This window comes from Diadema antillarum, unplaced genomic scaffold, assembly GCF_040938485.1.
Source record: "Diadema antillarum isolate AM-2024a unplaced genomic scaffold, OU_Dant_1.0 seq00001827_RagTag, whole genome shotgun sequence".
Lineage (NCBI taxonomy): Eukaryota > Metazoa > Echinodermata > Echinoidea > Diadematoida > Diadematidae > Diadema > Diadema antillarum.
Genome location: NW_027272501.1, coordinates 900 through 22063, shown reverse-complemented (window position 1 = coordinate 22063; position 21164 = coordinate 900). Strand labels below are relative to the sequence as shown.

The following is a 21164-nucleotide window of genomic DNA, read 5'->3' as shown; positions in this document are numbered from 1 at the left end:
GTATAATCTTCTTCGAGTCAATCTTCATGAATACACAATAATCTTGTGCGAAACCATACATAATAGAGTGAAATTCACTGCTTCCTTGACTGTACAAATAAGGTAATTAACATTACAAGAGTCTTCTCAGCAGTTAAAGGGTTATCTTGGCTACTAAGATCATGGCACCAACTTTATTGAAAGCATCACAGTTGTTCTAGATAAATTAGATTTCTTCAGGCAGATATTTTGAGTTTATTGCAGAAAGAAGATTGGAAATGTTTCATTTAGCTTTGTGTTTTCATTTGTTATGGTTTCCATTTATCTGTTTGTTTCCTTTGTTTGCTCTTTGCCTGGTTGACTTATGCTAAACAGCAATGCGTATTTGCACCAGTCATTCATCTTTACATACAAAAGGAATGTACAAAGATGTGCATATTTACATTTGTCCAACCCTTCTCATTCTCATTATAAGGAAAGATGTTGAGAAATAAATTGTCTATTTCACTCACTTTGACAAACTGACTCTGAAAGTATGGTTTGCCATGACATCAGATTTATTAAGACTAAGGTATATTATCAAAAGAGGATAAGATTTGAGGAAGAGAAAGTCCAGAAAGGAAGATTCATTCATTCATTCATTCATTCATTCATTCATTCATTCATTCATTCATTAGTCATTCAGTCATTCACTCATTAATTCATTCATTCATTCATTCATTCATTCATTCATTCATTCATTCATTCATTCATTCATTCATTCATTCATTCATTCATTCATTCATTCATTCATTCATTCATTCATTCATTCATTCATTCATTCATTTTATTTCCTCACAGACACTTGCTTCAGCCTAAGGCTGTTTTGCCACAAGTCTGAACATCTTCTAAAAACAGTTATATAACATGATACAGCAACATACAAGAACATATATATATATATATATATATATATATATATATATATATATATATCATACGAAAACAAAACAAAACAAACTAACAAACCTTGGAATGTATAGTAAAAACACAAAACAACATCAAAAAGACAAAGATATGCACAAGAGACGGCTACAACAGGGCACATTCTCAATCTACTCCATGCATTTCATATAGAGATATGAGGGGGCTAAGCCAGTCTAGCTGTTCAGAGAAAGAAAGCAGGCATCCGAGCTGCATGTAGAAATATGCGAAATAAGTTGGTGCACAGATATTAGTCGTTACTTTTTCCCCCCTGGTATTCATAAACCCCAGCTCCGAGGTTCCTACCGACAACCGGAAAAGCTTGCCTTGGCTTTTTCTTCTCTCCCTCCCACCCTCTCTCTTGCTTCTTCTTTCTCTCTCCCACTCACTCACTCACTCCCCCGCTCTCCCCCCCCCCACTTTTTTTTTTTACTTTCTACCCTACCCCCTATATCCTTGGGAGTATTAAAATTCATTGGGCATGCATAAATTCCCCATCAACAGGTAGGGGAGGATGTGGCTTGTTGGAGCATCGTAAACGGTGCCTCCTCGATAGCTATCGCTGCTGCTGACGGAGTAGTGATAAGGGAGAGAGTTGGGGCTGCCATCGTCTCGTCGTGCCTTAAATGTCTCCCTCTCCCCGACAATCTGAATAAAATATATCAATGATTTGAGGAGCGGGAGGAGACCTGCACCCCTCACTCTGTACAGACTTATTACCCTTTTTTTATATATCGTTCTCTCCTTTTCAACTGATGATGTGTCTATGTAGTTTCCTAGGTGGATAGCCACAGACAGAAGATACCAGAAGATTTTTTTTTTTTATGTATGTGAATGTGTATATGTGTGTGTGTGTGTGTTTTTTGTGTGTGTGTTCGTTTTTTGGGTTTTTTTTGCATCTCAGTTAGGTGACATAAATCACGCAGATTGGTTTTGGAATAACCATCTTGCTGAAATGTTGAAACATACACTTTGTACATATCAAAATTGCATCATAAGCGCATGCGACTGTATAGGATACATGTACGTGATGGGTATGTGTGTGGTGTGTGTGATTGTAAGTACATATGTATGTATAATATGTGTGTATATAATATATACACATACATACATTTTACAAGTAGTTACTATCAGAGCAACTGCTTAATTACCATTTGTAGATAAAACAAAAAGTCATGTTTAGTGCTTCAAAATAGTTCTAAAAAGAGAAATAGGGATTGAAACAACCAATGTCAAAATTTGATTCAGTATCTATAAATCAATGTTAAGTATTGTTATACAAATATACAAAATGTGAACAATATTTATACTAAAAATGTTTCTATACTAAATCGTGTACAGTTATGGTTTAGTGGGAAAAATAGTGATATCTCCTTATATCTTAGGCTTTATTACAAAATTTTTATATGGTAGGATATTTTGTGATACAATTGACCCACACATATGTATCAAATGTGATATCTCGAACTGAAATCACTGCTCCCAATGGTAAACAGTACCTTTAATATTTATGGTTTACTATTGGCTCACTTGGGCTTATTGACTCCTATGAGCCTCGTTTCATATGAAATGCTACGTCATATATGTGATCATCATGTATGCATCTAGTGGAAAATTTCAAGTAATTGCCCTTTGTTGTCATTTTCTGTTGTAGGATGATATATGAGTAGGGGATGTGTAATACGTGTTTGCAATGTGTGTGTGTCACATATGCACTATATCACCACTGTGCCTAGTCATCTAAGTATGACAATTGCACATTAACGTTTGGGTGCACGCGGTATATATACACCAGAGTTACATAATATGTCGTCATTTTTATTTTACTTACTTCATTTTATTTCCATAATGCAATGCATTATAGACTTGAAAGTGGTCATGAAGTTTGCTTCAATGATCCATCTAGTCTCAGACACCACTGATCTCTGTAGGAAATATCTGGATATCTCATTGGCCAATCACTTTGAAGCCACCGTGCCACCATCTTAGCATGCACATCACCCATACATTGTGCACAGAGCTTGCAAGATCAAGTGATCTTGTTGACAACCTGAACTGGAAATGCCTGCATGTCCACGCAAGAGTCTGCGTGGTAAAATGGTGGTGCGGTAGCTTCAATTTTTTATTTCATTTTTTTTTACAGCACAAATGGTTCAATGACATTTCCAGATTTGAATTGTAATTTTAATCTATGATGACTCAAATATTTAAATGATGACTAAAACATTTTCATTTATTTGTAACACTATTTGTGTTCTCTCATGTAGTAAAAAATTAAAAGTTGCCCAAATAATGGGGACAAGCTAGTAACCTCTGTAGCAAGAGTACCTAAAGCAACCATATACAGAACTGAATGTATGTTGGGCTTAAATGTTCTTCAATCCTTTGTTAGCTACATTTATTTCCTATCCACAGGTACTTGTGTGAAATTTGTGCACATTTTACTTGTTTGCACAGAAATGTTTAAAGATCAATACAACCACTGAGCTACTTGAATGCCAGGAAAAGACCAATATATTCTTTTTTATGCCTCCGCCACGAAGTGTCGCCGGAGGCATTATGTTTTCTGGTTGTCCGTCCTTCCGTCCGTCCGTAATGAATTTTGTGGACAGCGTAACTAAAAAATTGTTTGAGGTATCCTAATGAGACTTGGTATGTATATGCATGAGTGGACGAAGTTGTGCCTTTTAACTTTTGGGTGCTCATGCTCAAGGTCAAAGGTCAAAAGGTCATGGTCAAATGCTCAAAATTTCACTATTTTCCCCACATCTATGCAACGCCTGAAAGTTTTTTCTTGAAACTTGGTGTATATATGTAATATCAAATAAAGATTCTCCGGAGAGAGTTTCGAGTCATGAGGTAAAGGTCAAAGGTCAGAGGTCAAGTTGAAATGTTAACATTTTACTTTTTTTCTCCCTATCTTGGAAATGGTTCAAAGTATCTTCATGGAACTTAGTACATATGCATGTACTGACTAGCAGTGATTATCTAGAGAATGTAGGGGTCATGGGTCAAAGGTCAAGCATCAAATGTCAAGGTCAACTCTTCAAAATTTTACTTTTTCCCTCATTTATGCAATATTTGACAGATTTTTCTTGAAACTTGATATATACATGTACATGTATTACCCAATAGAGATTCTCTGGGAAGTTTCTTGCCCAAAGGTCAAAGGTCAAGTGAAAGTGCTAAATTTCACCTTTTTTTTCCCATATCTCCGAAGTGACTCAAGGTATCATCATAAAACTTAGTACATATTTATGCATGTTCTACATGACAGTGATTCTCTCTGGAATTTTAGGGTCACAGGGTCGAAGGTCTGGGGTCTAAGATAAATTTAAAATGTAAAAATTTTACTATTTGATACTGGAATTACACTTTTTCTCCATACCTTGAAAGTTACTCAATGCATAGACTTATGAAAGGGTCAAAAGTCAAGTAAAGATCCTCAAATCCCCAAATACATGTGTCCCTGCGCTCTTAGGCAGTATAGCCATCCATCCAGTTAAACCTAGTTCAAGGAAAGTGAACATTCAACACATTTGTGACAAACCTGTCATTTTAAGATTTTGCCAATTATTTGAGACTGTCATAACACATTGTCAAGATGTTGTACTATAGACCTATTAGGAGAACCATGCATTATGGCGGAGGCATACCAGTCGCCATAGTGACATTTCTAGTTTGAATCATACAGATGTGGGAAGACACATAATTATAATCAAATCTTGAGTATGAATTAAGATTATGTGTTTAGCCAGGTAACAGGCAAAGCTAAATCATTTATATGTGTTTGCCTCTTTTTTTTTTCATGTTTCTTTACAGTGAGACAATCTTCTTCTTACACCAAATCTTCTATAAGGGACTGAGTGCAAGAATGGAACATTGGCCCAAACTAGTATTAGGTGAGTCAAGATTTTGCTGATTTGTTTTGTTTTGTTTTGTTTTGTTTTTTGTCTTGATGCAAAGATCCCTAAATACTCTTGTCAGTTGTAATATATGTTGCTATTATAATGTATATAGTATTTACATGTGTAGGCAACCTAACACAAGCACAAGATGCTTTCAAGGCTGCCTGGCTTTCATTGTAAACACCACTGTTATATGTTTTTGTGTTTTATTTTGCCAATTAAATTTCCTAAACTGGTCTCAATCAATCAATCTTGATGCAATTTTTAAAATGAAAATAGAAAAGCACATTCCATATGAAAATTCAGACTCACTCTGCTGTACATTAATAAATACCACTTTCGATAGAATGGAATTTATTGCATGTTTCACAGCTATCGAGTGTATGTCATATGCGTCAAGACTGTTCAGGGAATTGAACATTATCAGAAAGTTTTGTATTTTGGTTGTTAATGTTTAAGTAATCATTAAATCACAGACTTGAGTCACGATGGCTCATGGATATAAGCGCAAATGGTAGATCTTCAGTACATGAATATTAAAGGGGAATGAAACCTAAGTATATATGTGGATTGAGTAAATCCAGTAATATTAGTAGAACACATTACCCAAGGTTTGAGGAAAATTGGACAAACTGTTCAAAAGTTATAGATTTGTAAGTTTTGGTGCAGTCAAAAACTGCTTAAGACTGCTTCAGACTGCATCATTCAATTTGCACTGTCGTTACATGCCAAGTTCCACTTGACTTCAATATACAGCATGAAGTCAAGCAAATATAATATCGCACGTTTCATCAAAACTGAACATAAATCATGAAAATTTTGTGTGTTTTCAGAGAGCAGTAATGGGCCACAGTTATGTAAATGAAAGTAGATAAAGTAATGTTGTCACTTCACAATTATCCCATTGGTTAGAACACACACACACACACACACACACACATGAAAATCTAGGGGTTTTTGACATGAATTTTACACTACAACTCCTTCATCCCTTAAAATCAGTACTATTTAATGATTACACAGCAATAGTCTATAAATGAAAGAGCAGTTTTTCTCCTTTATTTCAGTGCTTTTGAAGAGTGATTAAAAAGGATATGTTGAGGTGAATGGGAGACTTTTGAGTTGAGATTCTCATTAAAAGTGATATATTTCTCAGAATTTTTCTTTTTTTCAATGAAGTGAAACTATTCCCATGCACATGCTACTTGCAACTACTTGGAAAAAAACACCCAAAAGATTATAGGTATATGCCTTTTAGAAGGAGTTCTCAAAATGCTAACCAAAGTCATAAAAAAATATTGTTTTTGTGACATTATTATCTAGAATAATCCTAGTTTGCTCTGAAAAAAAAAAAGAAAATGAGAAGTGATTTAATAGTGTGCCATGTGCTATGTATGCATTTGAGTCCATGTATATGACTAGATAGATATAGATATTCACTTGTATCTGTATGCAAATGTGTGTGTATGCAACAATACTGCAGCAGGTGTATCTCTTTTCATTTTGTGAAATGCTTTAGGTAAGAAGAGGCAAAGCAGATAAAGCTTTGGAGAAGAGGTCAAGCAATATTATGTGGGGATCATATCGAATAGAAAACTTAAGTATACACACACCGACATGAACAAAGAATGTAATATGGGACATATATTGATATGCAGCCTGAAAATATACCTGTAAGATTACAGCCGGAAATAGGAAGTCTCTTGTGTCACTTCTTTGTTTCTTTCGGCGGTTAGAGGAAGTATGTACATTATTCATTCCATTTTCAAAAGTAAGCCAGAAATCACACTGCCTGCAACGTGCTGGCCAGTGGAAAGTGCAGACGGCGCGATTACTTTTTTTTTTCTCTCTGAGAGCTGACTGAGCCGCGGCAGCTAACCTGGGAAGATCGCGAGTGATGCTTGAGGTCGGTTGCTTCGTAGACTCTGCTGCTGCTGCTGCTGCTGTGAGCTCTTTCCCCTTCTTTCTCTATCTCTCTCCCTCTCTCCCCTCACTGTCTTTCTATCCGTCTTGCTCTCTGCCTCCCTGACTCTCTTTCTTTATTCTCTCTTTTTCGATGTTGTTGGATATGCAGCCTACTGCCGCTATCCATGGCGGCATGCAATGCAGAGATACGCCTGGCCTTTCGCTGAACTCTGCCTGTCTGTGATCACATAGGTGTGCTGTTCAATATGACAAGATTCCTAACCAACAGAGCTTGGTATTCTGAGGTTGGGGGAGGGGGCGGGGATGGGGGGGGGGGGGAGTGGGTAAGTGGGGGCATCATCCCCAAAATGCCCCCCTAGCACTGTTGGGGCATTCATTGTCAGTCAGCATTTCATTTCTCCTGCTTACAAATAACAGCTTGCTGTTTGGTTTGTTTGAATGTCAGATGATGGTGACTGAAGTGAGAGGGGAAAGAATCAGGCTCAATGAAACCAAGTAGTTGATTCACTGATAATAACACTGCATATCAATAACAGTTAATCAAATATCTTTGTGCATTTCCTATACCTGGACAATTTGGATGTTTGTGCTATTTTACCTACAGGGTCAACAAATGACACTGAAATTCAATACTCAGAACCGAATTCATGGCAAATTTCCTTTATGTTCTTTTTTAGGACCATTAAGAAATCCTGTGATGCTTAATCACTCCTAAGTTGTTGATTTTTATTTGTAGAAAAGTATTGGAGGAAATTATTTTGCATTCTACCGATGTGAAACTCTAAATTCATAATGTGACCAAATGTGACTGAAATTCTTCTGTCCATGAATCCTTATACTACCTTGGCACACTTTCCCTATAGCCCCCTGAAAAGCTAGCACATTTGTGTGTGTGTGTGTGTGTGTGTGTGTGTGTGTGTGTGTGTAGGTGTGTGTGTGATTGTTGTGACTGCTTTTTAAAGAGGAAGATAATTGCTAAATTAGAGGTAATGTTTATTCCTGATTTTTTTTTCTTATCAGGCAATTTCAGGTTGATTTGATTTTTTTTTAATGGAGGGTAATTATGGCCAATACTTGGTGGAAAGACAATACAAAATCATGGCAATGAGATATTTAAGTGATGGTACGCTGCATTGTGGAATATTCGGTCTCTCGTTTGTCTCCCATTTTTCATATATTTTCTTCTTTTTTTTCCCCCTGCTGATGACAGTCCCAGCACTATGAGCTGCTGCAATAGAAAGGGGAACTAATGAAGATAATTATGATTGATTAGGGGGTTGTAACAATGCCGTCTGTCATCGCTGCTCTTGTAATTTGCGATGATTAGACGTGATGAATTGCCGGAGGAGAAGAGATGCTGTAGACGGTTAAAACTCCTGGTTTGCCAGAATCGCAAATTCGAGTACATGGATAAATGCACATATTTGTACTTGGCGGTACTTGTGTTGAGTGGAGGAGGCCTTCAGGCAAAGGGGGATAAATTATCAGCAAGTCTTTCATCCACGTACAGTATAATTTGGAAGAATATTTGGATTTTGAGGTTATGACATGCACACCCTGAAAAGAGGTTATGTATCGTATATCGTGCTGTCATGGACGATGACAAAATTCTCATACGGATGAATATGAGATACTTGTGCTTGTGATTGCAGAACACTTGACACAAGCTGAAGTATTAGAAAATCTAACACAAGCGCCAACACCCAAGGTATATCAAGTGAAAATTTCCATTTCCTTTAGTCTTTTGATGAAACAGTCTTCAAAAGTTGTATGTATCCCTTTTGCAAATATCACAAAAATTTGCATGGTTGAAAAATAATGTCTTCCAACATTGTATATGACATCTTATGTTAATATAGCTAAGAACATTTTTTTTTAATGAATTAAAAACTAAACCCCATGTTACTTGAGAATACAGTTCCCTTCTGTTCCAAGAATAATGGTTGGAATTTTGATGAAGTCCAAATAGATTCACTGGAAATTGATCAACTGTATCATTCTCCCCCCCCCCCCCCCCCCCCCATCAAAGAAGCTTTCAATTTGATCATTTTTAGAGAAGGCATGATTCACCTATACCTCTATGATATACCACTGTATGGAAGATATCTAATTTTCAGGGTTCCAGTTGGACACACATGCTTTGAGAAGTCATTGACCATGTAAATCAGGATGGTTGTATAAGAGGCAAGATCAATGAGGATTGTTTTGCAGGCTTCTTGACTGATCAAACAGCCCAGCATTATATACATTACAAAAGAAATGTGCTCTATCTTTGCTCTCTCACAGTTACAAGTTGTCAGATTAGAAAGATGTAATACAGTAAGCCCTGTTCACCTACTTTCAATAAAATAAGAAACGGTCAAAACTTCTAATGAGAAATGAAGGTGAGCAGTGATACATGTAATGTGAATTTGATCTACTAAGTTGTGACAGTCTGTTTGATTTGAAATGTGAGAAATATTAGATCGTGGGGAGAAATCCACTATGTCAGAATTGGTCTTGGACAATTGTTTCTGTGTGAAAACCTGTTGTCAATAATTATCCAACATATATTTTTTAACCATTGACTTTGATAGTTACCATGGTTCTTGTTAGTATTGATTTTCCTTCATTATTTTTGCAATTTTCTTTCTTTTATATTCTCATGCTGTATCTTTGAAAGTAAGATTTTGAACAGAGAGTTACTTGACTTGACACCATATGAAATTTTTTTGAAGTATCATACCTAAAGCCCCTTTTGTTTGTTGATTGGAAAATATGGGTAATAAAAAAAGAAATATATGTCATTATCAATTTTTTGCATGCATTTTGTCCCGGGTTGATCCCCTGAATGGCATGTTGATTGTCAAAACAAGAACAACTCCAGCTAATAGCAGAGAGTGATGTATTATGAGAAACCTTTATCAAAATTTAGATGGTTTTTGAGGTCATGTGGGGTTTTGGATTTAAAAGGGGAGGATGTGAAATATGCTGGCAATGTTTGTCATTCCATGAGCAGGTGTGTGGCTGTCGTGCATCTGTTCCCTTAAGAAAAAAAATCTGACCATTTGCATCTGTGTGTGTGTGGGGGTGTGTGGATGCATGTGTGGGTGTGTGTCAGGACTACCACTGTACTGATTGCATCGCTGGTTTGTCCCTTCTGGGCAGGTGACCTTTTCGACATGCTGCTGCCTATGCTCAGCATCTATAACGAGTACGTGCGCAACCACCACTACAGTCTACAGGTGCTGGCAGAGTGCAAGCAGAACACGGCCTTCAACCAGCTGCTGAAGCAGTACGAGACGAAGCCAGTGTGTGAGGGGCGGTCCTTGGAGACGTTCCTCACCTACCCCATGCATCAGGTAGGATTCAGCCTCCATGTTGGTGTTAACCTTCAGTTTGTTCGCTTTTCTTGTGCTTGTCGTCCAACACTCTTGAACAGTGACCTGGTCCCATAATTTGGTATCTGCTGCTACCCTGTCTTATAATTCAACACACACATCACCATGTATACGAGCACACACACCTTACCTACTGCACCATAGGTTGTTTCTCATCCACTGGTAATACCTCCCACCTCCCATTGTCTTTAGACAATAAACACTTCATGACACAACTATCCTTACCTCCAGAATGATTCTTGACTGTAGTAAATGCTCTGATGTTCCACTGCAAATTTCTTTCACATTATCCATCCTTTACCCCAAATTGGTTCCAGCCTTCAGTAGTAGCTTCTTTGCTAAGGTGCTTTTTGATTGAGTGTATAGGGACATCACTCTCAGTCTCAGATGGTACTTAATGCTTGCAGTCCACTTGTGGAATTTGGTCTACTTAGCTTGTACCTATTTCAGTTCTCAGATCGCAACCTGAACATCATGAAAGCATGGTTCTTGCCCCCAGAATCAGCAACTATCAAATTTCATGCACCTCACTTAGCCTGCACCTCATACGTGTTCCGTCATTTGGTATCACTGTCCATGCATTTGCCATGTCACGCATATCAAACCCTACACAACTCACCTATCCAACATCCCTGTGGTTGATACAAACTATGGTTGCATCAATCCTCTAGTCTTACTTTCACCATCATTGTTAGTTCTGACACTTGGAACCCTCTCCTCCTAGTTCTGGCACTTGGAACCCATCTCCCCACCCCCCACACACACTATCCACCTTGCCCTTCATCCTAATTGGTTTCACCAAGTAATAATTACTGCTGTTCTGTTCTTGCAGCGGACATTCTCTGCTCACCTCATCTTTGCCATACACTGGGGACACTTTTGCCTCTCTGTTTTGTTTTGTTTTGTTTTATTTTGTTTTGTTTTGTTTTGTTTTGGGGTTGTTGTTTTTTTTTAATCTCATCCACATCCGTGCCTGGACCCAGGCCAATACTGCACCTTCCTTATACCTCAAAGTGAATTCTGTTCTATTTCCAGTGAATATCCACCTGTCCACCCTTCAATCTTCCAGGTCATTTTCTTCACCTATGTTTGCCATGGGTGTTATCATCTTCTTCTTTCAAGCCTCCCTCCCCCATCCATGAACACTGCCTCACTGTTCTCACTCTTCAATTTCTTGTCTGTGCCCATGCCCCACATAAATTCATGAGCCAAGCAGGAACCTCAGCTGCGAGGGTGTGTGTAGCATGTGTGCTTTGGGTGTCTGCCAGGCCATTCCTTTACCAGCCTCTTTGTCATACATTTATCAAACCTTATCTCCAGAAGAAACACTGCCTATTTATGATGACCTAGTTTTCATAGCCATTGCTGCAGTCATTGACCGGACCGTGCTGATTCATAAGAAAATGTTCTTTTTTTCAATAAAGAATCATTCTTAAACGCCAACAGGTCTTGTGTTGCAGAATGAAAAGAGTAAATTATATTTATGTACATAGAAATATATAGATGTATACATTGGCACTTTATAAGCAGTATCATCACCACATGCAGCTCCCCTGTGTGACCACCATCCCCAAACATTCCCCTCAGTTTAGCACCATACCAGCTGTGTGTAATTTTCCCTCCACTCAAGTACCAAGAAATGGTAATATGATAGCGGGATGGCCGTGTGGATATTGTCCAGGTGTAGGTGTAAGACCAGCACTACAAGCCGAGTGAGTGTTAAGTCTGCCAGGCGGCGAATAATTGCCGCCACAATTCATCTTAATTAGCCAATTGACCCACTTAACATCTGCAGCACACGCTGCGCTCCATTGCCCACGGAGGCAAGTATTACCAACCGGGGCAGGGGGTGTCGATTACGCTGCCAAACAGCACCACGAGTGCAGCGGGCGGGCGCGACAACATTCGACCAAATTCGTCCGACATCAAGGGAACTGGGCAGTCAATTTTTCATCTTTCTATTCACAATCAATTACGCTGGCAGGATTGGAAAAGAGAGGAACTAATAGAACAGGAGCAAGATAGATAGAGGAAGAGAAGGAGAGAGAGAAACATATGGAAAGGCAGCAAGAGAGAGAAATATATCTCTGACAGAGAGAGGGGAGAGAGAGATCACTACCTAGGCACAGAATGACACAGCCAGAGTGAGAGATAAAAATGGAAAGAAATATTAGGAGAGGGAGAAAAAAAGGGCAAGGACGTGCAAGAGAGAATTATAAAAAAAAAAATGTATGGAAGAGCTGAAAGAGAGGGAGAGAGAGGGGGGGGGGAGAGAGAAGGGGAAAGAGAGGGGACATGTAAGGTGAGAGAGATTTTATGGAAAGTAATGTGAGATTTGGTTCCCAATGGGGAAAGACATACTTTAGAGATGTGATTATTTCTCATACATGCCTGTGGAATTTTTTTTTTCGGAATAAAGGAGATATTGTTGCTCATATTGGCAATCCCCAGAAATAATGCCTGAGGCAGAAAAATCCATGTCACAATAGAATGAAATATGAGGGCATTTGCCATTTTGATTCTTCTCAGAATCTCTCCCTTCTCACATGAAAAGAAAAAGATCAAATTCAACTCATATTCTGTCTTTGTTTTCCTACTGTTATCTACATTTTCTCAAGCTGTAAGATATTGCTTTATGCAATCTTACCATGTCCCCCCTTCAGATGCATCGCAAATATAATGTTGTCTTTGTTCTTCTCCGTTTCCATCCTCTGAGTACCATCATATTGAATGATTCATGGAGATATTGTTTCTCTGTCGCAAAAGTCATTTTCTTCAAGCATAACTGGGCCAATGTGACCTACATTTTGTTTCCTTTCCAGAATGGCCTTCCATGTTTTTGTTGATCTCAATCAGAGAAATTTCTCTCTTTTTTTTTGTTTTGGTGGGGGGGGGAGGGAGGGGAAGGGGGTTTACTGAAACATAAGCAGTAATATATTGAATACAAAACTATTTTCTTAGTAAACAAAGTTCAACTGCAGGAATGCAAACTTTAGCATGTTAGGGTGGGGGGGGGGGGTATTTCTCCTACAGGAATAATGTTTTCAATGAAGGACAGCTAAAAATTGGAGGTTGGTGCAAAATCTGATAAAGTAGAAAGATGAACCCAGTGCAGGTCCCTGTGGTGGCTACACAGAACTTGTACCTCAGATATAACTTGGACTAAAACCATGGCTTCAGTCTCACAAAATGTCACTAAGTTCATATCTTCACGAGAGAACATGATTGCAATTTCTTTTCTTTTTTTGTCATGACCCTGCACAAACATTGTCACAGTGTTCTTGTGTGTTTATACCAATGCAGGGATAGAATACTTTATAGATCCTAGATCCTCATGATCTTGGTAAGAGAAAAAAAAAATCATTACTGTAGTCCCACCCTGTGATGTCTTTGCTGCTGAGTGCTAGCAGTTTCAATGGAATGAAAGGGGAAAATGCTGGCTGAAAGTGTCCCCAGAGGTAAAAAGCTGTCCTTCCCAGATACCCCAGCCATCAGGGGTCAATGCCCAGCACCTCTTAGAAATGGAGGGGGTGTGCAGAAAAGTAGAGCAGACTCTGCTAACATTTTGCTTATTCAGAGGCACACTTCAGCACCTCAGTTAAAGGTCCAGTTTACCTTTGGGAGCAGTCATTTGAAAAAAAAAATGTTCAAGATATCGCCTTTCATGCATATATGTAGGTCTGTTGTACCACAAAACACCCTCCCATATAAAAGTTTTGCAATAAAGCCTAAGATATCAGGAGATGTCAGTATTTTTCTCAATAAACCGTAGCAGTATATGGTTTAGTCTGGAAACATTTTTATTATAGCTATTGTTCACATTTTTCTACACTTAACAATACTTAGCATCCATTGTACTGATTCAAATTTTCACAGTAGTTGTTTCTACTCCTAACTCACATTCTAGAACTATTTTAAAGCACTAATGCTGGGTGTTTGTTTCATCTGCAAATGGTAAATTATGCCTTTAACTAACTTTATGCATAGAAGTGTTGCTAATGGAGATGATATGGAGACTAATAATGTTGATGAAGTCATTGATTATTGTAATGGTATTAATAATGATAACAGGAATAATTATATCATTCTTATCACTCTTTATATCATCGTCATTCTTGTAATTCTTTTGAATTTGTATCTTTACATTCATCTCCTACCAGTAGGGCCTCTCCATTTGGTTCTTTGTACCTTTCCTTATTTGTCTGGAATCACATTTTTTTTTTTCAGTGAAAGAGATTGATTAGAGGCTCGTGTTTGGCATTTCAGAGTAATGGGACATGTGTTTCATTTGGCATATCAACAAAAGGCTGCTCACCAGTATTCAAACATCATGTATGGATATCGCCATGGAGAAGGCCTTTAAATGGTACCGGAATCAATTAGATGCAAGTGCTATCATTAATACATTGAATGACTTATCAAGTGGAATTTCATCCAGTTCTTTGTCATCAAGTACATGTAAACCAGACCTGGGAGGTGCTGGTTGTAACAAAATAACCAAAGTATACATGTACTTTGCATGCACATTGTAGCTACTGAAGTCGTACAGTGAGTCTGCACTGAGTGTCACTTCATGGTATTCCTCTGTGTGTGCAGTTGTAGCAGCAGCTTAGAGGTGACTGTCCTTGCAATACGTGCATCTCAATAACTTAGAGTGCAGGTGTGGGTTAAACAAAGATTCGTTGTGGAATTATGGCCTGCTGCTTTTTTTTTGTCAGTACATCATCAGAAAAAATGATCTGTACTCCCAAAAGAAAGACAATGAATTGTGGTATGGCCCACAAATGATATGCCAGAGTGGAGAAAAAGCTTGTAGGCCAAAAAGCATGTGTTCTAATACATTTTATTTCAGTTTAGCTCATTTTATTCAGCATTCCCTTTTCATACAAGAATGTATTACAGAGTCAATTGAACAAAGTGAGTAATATTTTAAATTGATACTTTATATGTCAGTATTTTTGCACGATTAATTTTCGCACGATTAATATACGCACTGAGCAGCTCAAAAACATATTTGCAGGTTCTAGATTTCGTGCTAGTCAAAAGTAGGGCAAAATGCATGAAAAGTAGTGTACTGTTGAAAATGTCTGTGTTTGCAGTAGTGGAAATACTTGGAAACAGGTAAATGATTGACATAAATGTACAGCATTGTGTTTGTTGATAATACAGAATGAGAACTAGTTTGTGCTATTTCATGCATATTAAAATTTCAGATTCTATGTACCTGTGGTTCAAGCTAGAGACAAATTAATCAAATCTAAATATAATAAAAATGCAGGAAACCATTATCATAGGCAGATGCTTGACGAGGATAATAGTTTCAGATATTCTAGCACTCACATGTCTCATATAAGTAATAATGTCTCATTCCAGCATTAACAAGAATTGCCTACAGATGATTTTAGAAACAAATTATGGTGAATGATTATTCCCAGAGCATTGGCCAGGCATTGGACAAATTTTTGTGCAAGTTAGTGATAGCTGAGCATACAATAAAATCTATACTTTAAATCTTAACAGTCACATTATTTCTCAGATACTGCCACAGATTCTGTCATTGACATCAACTCTGTCAAAATAGAACAAAAAAAAAAAATAACGTTCTGAACTGGGTTAATGAAAAATGAATATGCCATGAATTGGAATACTCACTTGTCACATCATCACAGGGATGACAACATATGTGGGATGCCATCCTTGTTGCCATGGCAATTCATCTCTGATGAAGATGGGTGCACATGCCTGTTTGATTGGTGGTCAGAGCAGGAGCAGCAATAAACGTCCTCACAATGGAGTGACAGGAAGCAGGCGGTCAAGAGAACAACTTAAGAATCCACCACAGTGCAGTGCATTATATCTATACTATGAAGCAGTCTAGTAAAGTATTCATTCTCGAAATCCACTAGATTTTGTGTTTAAAAGATTTACATCTTTTGTCATGGCTACTACTAAAACACTGACCAATTCAGTGCCTATTTAAGTCGATGGAGGGCAAATTGTTAATCAGTTGCAACAAAAACAACTCGACCCACGGAAAAATATGAACTTGAATAATTACGCAGTACCTGCTGCAAACTACAAGGATTAGAACCAGCACTGGTTGTCAGGTGGAAGCTCGGTGGTCTAGTGGAGATAACGCCTGTCTAGAGATCAGAAGGTCATATATTCAATTCCTGCCTGAGTATGTTTGCCCATGATTTCTTTTGTCATTGCTACTACTAAAGCACTGATCAATTCATTGCTTATTTATGTCAACATAGGGCAATTTGTTTAATAGTCAGTTGCAATAAAAACAGCTCGACGGAAAAATTTCATGATATTGAGTTGCAGTGAGACTTTATAATGTTCCAACTCCACCTCTTGAAATGTGTAGAGCATCTATGGTAAAAAATACTTGCACACAGCCAAAAATAAAGTACAAATACAGATGGAAAGTAAGAGAGAGCATGCATGAATCTATGGAAGAGTTGCTGGAACAAGTATGCCTTCAGGCAGATCATGACGGGTTCCACAGCTGAAATACGTTCGGGAAGTTCATTCCAAAGCAACATTCCTGCGTAAGCGGAGGCCCTGTTTCCTCCAAGATAACCATAAGGTCTGGGCAATCATGCATTACGCATGTAGCATTGTTGAAGCCTGCTAGAGATGTCTTAGACATAAGGCGTTTTCACATCAGCCCGATGTTTCGAAATAGCGCGCTATTTTCTGACTTGAGAAATTAAAAAATATCTCGAGCTTGGATTTTTATCGGGCTGATGTGAAAACGCCTAATAGTGCAGAATCATATAGACTGTAAAATGTAAGCAACAAAGGTTTGATGGCAATGCCAATTTCAACTGACAACCATTAGAGAGACTCCCTACGCTGGAGTGATATGATTATATGAAGATTTTGATTGCAAAACAAGTTAACTGCAATTTTGTAAATTTTAGATATGTGGGATTAAAGCTGTTTAAAAACAGAGTGTAATAAGGTAATATGGGATTTTGTTTTCAAGAATATTCCTTGTTATAACCAGTGAAGTATCATCGGAAAGGTTACTTGCTCTATTTGGTGATGGACTTACTTGAAAATGTTTTGAGGTGGCACTTACGCTGTTTTTGCAATCAAATTCTTTAGAATTTATAGCAAATTTAACCTTGCAAGTAATGTAAGAAGATGCCAGCACTGTTTAAGTTGTCAAATTTGACTTCAGACTTGCCTCATAGAGCACTTTCTGGTGTGTTAAGGACTTCTACCTCATGATCTTGATTGAAATACCAGAAAACCTTATTTTTGCGTACAGATAATTCGCAAATGAGGTGGTCAAAGACATTCTCACAAGATGTTGTTTTTTGCGATTTGATGCCCAGGCTATCGTAAGTGCACCAGTGCCTGTCTGTTCGCTCCACCACTTTACTGTACATTTACTTAGTATAAAACTGAGTGAACAAAGATACTACAGTATTAAGTAGTAAAGATCTATGTGATGTACATGTAGTTTTTGTTCCCACTAGAGCCAATGTGATACCTGTTTCCCAAAACTACTAGCAGTACACACACATTTGTAAACACAGCATGCATACCCAGCAACCCAAGATCATTGCACTCTCTCGAACTTGAAGTTTGTTGATAGGAAGGGATGCGTGTGAAGTTAAACATACTAGCGTGCGAGTATCCAGTCAGATATAGCCATACCCCAGTTCAAAAGGCGCCAAATGCCACGAAATGAGCAATGGAAATTTAATGCAATCTAGATCAGGTGTCAATATTTTTATTTGTCGTTATGTTTGCAGCCAAACAGAAATGGGCATGATTTGCAAAAATTCAACCCTCGAAAAACATGACAGCTTTTACAGAAGTACAGCATAGTCACATGACAAGTTTTCAGTCATTTTGAAAGCTGCTCTCACATTTGCTGAAATTAGCTTTGTGCCATGATAGACAAGCTATTGGTGGTTACACATTTTGCAGGATCTATAGGGGATTTCAGTTCATTGTTGTACTTGGACTTAATTTGTATGCGACAAGGAACAAGTGGAACCTGAACACACGCAAGGAGGCTATGAACCTCATTTTAGGGGAAAAAAACACAAACTCAGATGAGCATCCACAAACTGTGAATAATAGATAAGGGGGGATAGAGGGAAAACGTCTGCCTAAGTGGCATCAATGCAGGTTGCAAAGATACATCCGCAAGATAATTTATGATAATTTAAACGATGGAGAGATTGCATCGAGCCACTGGTGCTTAAATAATTCACTAGTGTGACTCCAAGAATACTGCGCCTTAGTTTTTTTTTTTTCTCTCTCTCTATCAGATTGAGTCATGGACTACCATAAAAATCATCCCGAGCTAAAAACAGCAATTTTTTTTTACCCCCTTTTGCCTCCTACCCTCCAATGATTTTGCCCCAGTCCCCTGGGCTGAAGTCTCACCCCTTCCATGCTCCGGCTTTGGCTAGTGAAACTAATATGGCACATTTCAGACTCCTTCCAAGTTACTCAGTTTCCGTCCCAGTGTGCTCAAATAGAATTACGAATAGTAAAGAAGAACAAAGAAAAATTGTATGTTGACAAAAGAAATAAGAGTGCTTTAGTCTGCAAGTCATAACAGACATTTTAGTAGCTAGTTACAAGGATTGAAGTCAATCTTAGTTTTTGCATGCATTTATTATATTACAATATTACATGACATCTGGTGCAACATAACATTTGAACCTTTTCAATCACACTCGTCTTTTTCTTCCATATGTATTCGTCTGTTCATTACCAGCTGTGTGAGACCAATGTGATAAAAAGGTAGGGTCACCTTCATTAAACACTAGACTTCTGCATGGTTTGAGTTGGAGCTCGAAAAAGTGTTGTTTAGATTTTCTGTATGTGAACTTTGTAGGAAAGCAGAAGTCGATACAGTATTAACTACAGAAGCACACTGAGAGTGCAGACCTCCGCCAAGCAGCTCATTTCCTCCAGTGATCTTGTTCTTCCATAGAGATCAGTGATTTCCACCCTACATATGCATGCTGAAAATTTCCCAATTTCCCAATAAGCCTTTTGTTGCATCATCAACTTCCAGCTGCGCGGTGTGCCTTGCCTTAGCAGAAAAGTAGAGCACGCATTTAAGTGCGTGTATGAAACCTTAAAAAAAATTCCCAGCTTGAACTCCCAAAGTTCATTGACCGTACCTGCCAAAATATTGAAAATCCTTCATGAAATCCATTAAAGATTCCTGGATCACTACCAAAATTTTATCATCTGCTTGTTGTGTCATTTTTAACCTTTTCTGTAAGTTTCATTCAAATCCATTCATGACTTTTTGAATTATTTTGCACACAGACAAACATACGAACGCCGATGAAAACACATCGGTAACCTCCTCCCTTGGAGGAGGTAACAAGTGTGCCACTGATATTATTATGCATAACCTTAACCCATTGATGGCAAGTCCCAAGTTTACTCGGCCAGGTGTCTATGGGAAATGTGTGTTATACCAGAATCAGCTTGACTTCAGAAGAATGGAGTATGACAGGGCAGTTCCTGTAGTTCAGTGTCTCATTGAGACTTTCTCCTTTGATTTTCACAGATACTCTGTAGTGAGAAAGAAATATTGGAACAACTTTTAATTTGATACTTCCATGGCCAGAAAATGTGATGCTCTTTCATGTTTTTTTAAACTGTCATATGTCATGAATGTATATCCTTCAGCAATCCTGGGCTATATTTTATCAAAAGATATAATGGATTATAAATTTCCTTAACACACAGGCTGTCATAGACTTCTATGATAGTTATCGACTATGTAATCAATTATGACTCTTCATAAAACAGGGCCCTGATGTTGAATTGGCAAGCATTTATTAGCTTAATCGAGGACTACAAAGTGAATACAAAACATTTGGAATGAGATGACTTGATGATTGTACTTGAAAAACTACGATGAGGCAAAGCACCTTATAAACATTCAGCAAATTCAAGAGATATTTCCAGTGTAACTGCTTATAGTATACCTTGAATTAAGATTTTATTCATTAGGTAAGCACTTCTTATGGAATTAAACCGATATCCTCATGGTCGTAGCTCATTGTCATCACTGAAACTTTAGCTAGGTACATTCATAGTCATCCTTGTCTCATATATGGGCAGAACTGTTCCATGACATTTGCTCTGGTGACAATTGCTCCCTTGCAATATCCCAGCAGAAGAAACCCGGAAGTGGAAGGGGAGAGATGAGCTGAGGACCCTTTTTTTTTTTTTTTTTGCTTGTAAGCTCATGAAACCTGGAAGTGCCCAGTGCCCAGCCCTAAGCCAAACATAAATTCTACACACAAGCATAACCCTAGCCCCAATCCTCATCCTGACATTAAACTTAACTCAAAACCCTATCACAACCCTAAACCTAACCCTTAGTCCTTGGAGTAAATAAGACCAGAGCAATTGTAGCAGGAACGAAAGTCATGTCTCTGGGCAGAACCGTTACATTTATGCTGTGCAGAATCTTTTACAGGAATTATAATGTGGACATGTAGCCGTATATTTTGTTCCGCATTTCCATAGAATATACTCAGTAGTTGAAAATACTGAGACTTGTAGAATTCACATTAAATTTTCGGTCAAGACTGCAGTGCTACTGGTGCCATATTTCACACGTGGGTCATTGTAGTGTAAATCATAAACAATGATTTTTGGAAGAGCCTTTTTTAGGTATGATGGGTCCACACACTATTTCTTGAAAGATATGGTTTGAATAACTCAGAATTTTGTTTCATGAATGAATACCATCATGATATGCATGTCTTGCCATATAGGTTGTTCATATGTTGTTGGTTTTTTTTTTTAGATCAGAATTTTCTAAACCCTCTTGAAGCCTAAATTCATAATTGATTCCCAAATTGGCAACACATTTTAGAGAATCAAAGTTCTTGGTTCTCTATCCATTGGTATTTTGTTGTTGTTGTTGTTGTAAAGTGCAGATTTGATGAACTTAACCAGTTGCTATAATCTCTCTCCAATTTAAGATATGCGGTGA

The 21164-nt window shown here is 37.9% G+C and overlaps 1 protein-coding gene across 1 annotated transcript in view; it reads left to right on the top strand.

Annotated features, from left to right (window-relative positions):
- LOC139712607 (ras-specific guanine nucleotide-releasing factor 1-like) overlaps positions 1-12097 on the top strand; it is a gene marked incomplete at its 3' end in the record, with an annotated part of 80466 nt that extends 68369 nt beyond the window's left edge. The window contains exons 7-9 of the mRNA XM_071624415.1: positions 4765-4844; positions 9924-10117; positions 11952-12097. Coding sequence (XP_071480516.1) covers positions 4765-4844; positions 9924-10117; positions 11952-12097 — 420 coding nt within the window. The remainder of the gene's footprint in view (positions 1-4764; positions 4845-9923; positions 10118-11951) is intronic.
- Between the last annotated feature and the right edge of the window lie 9067 nt (positions 12098-21164).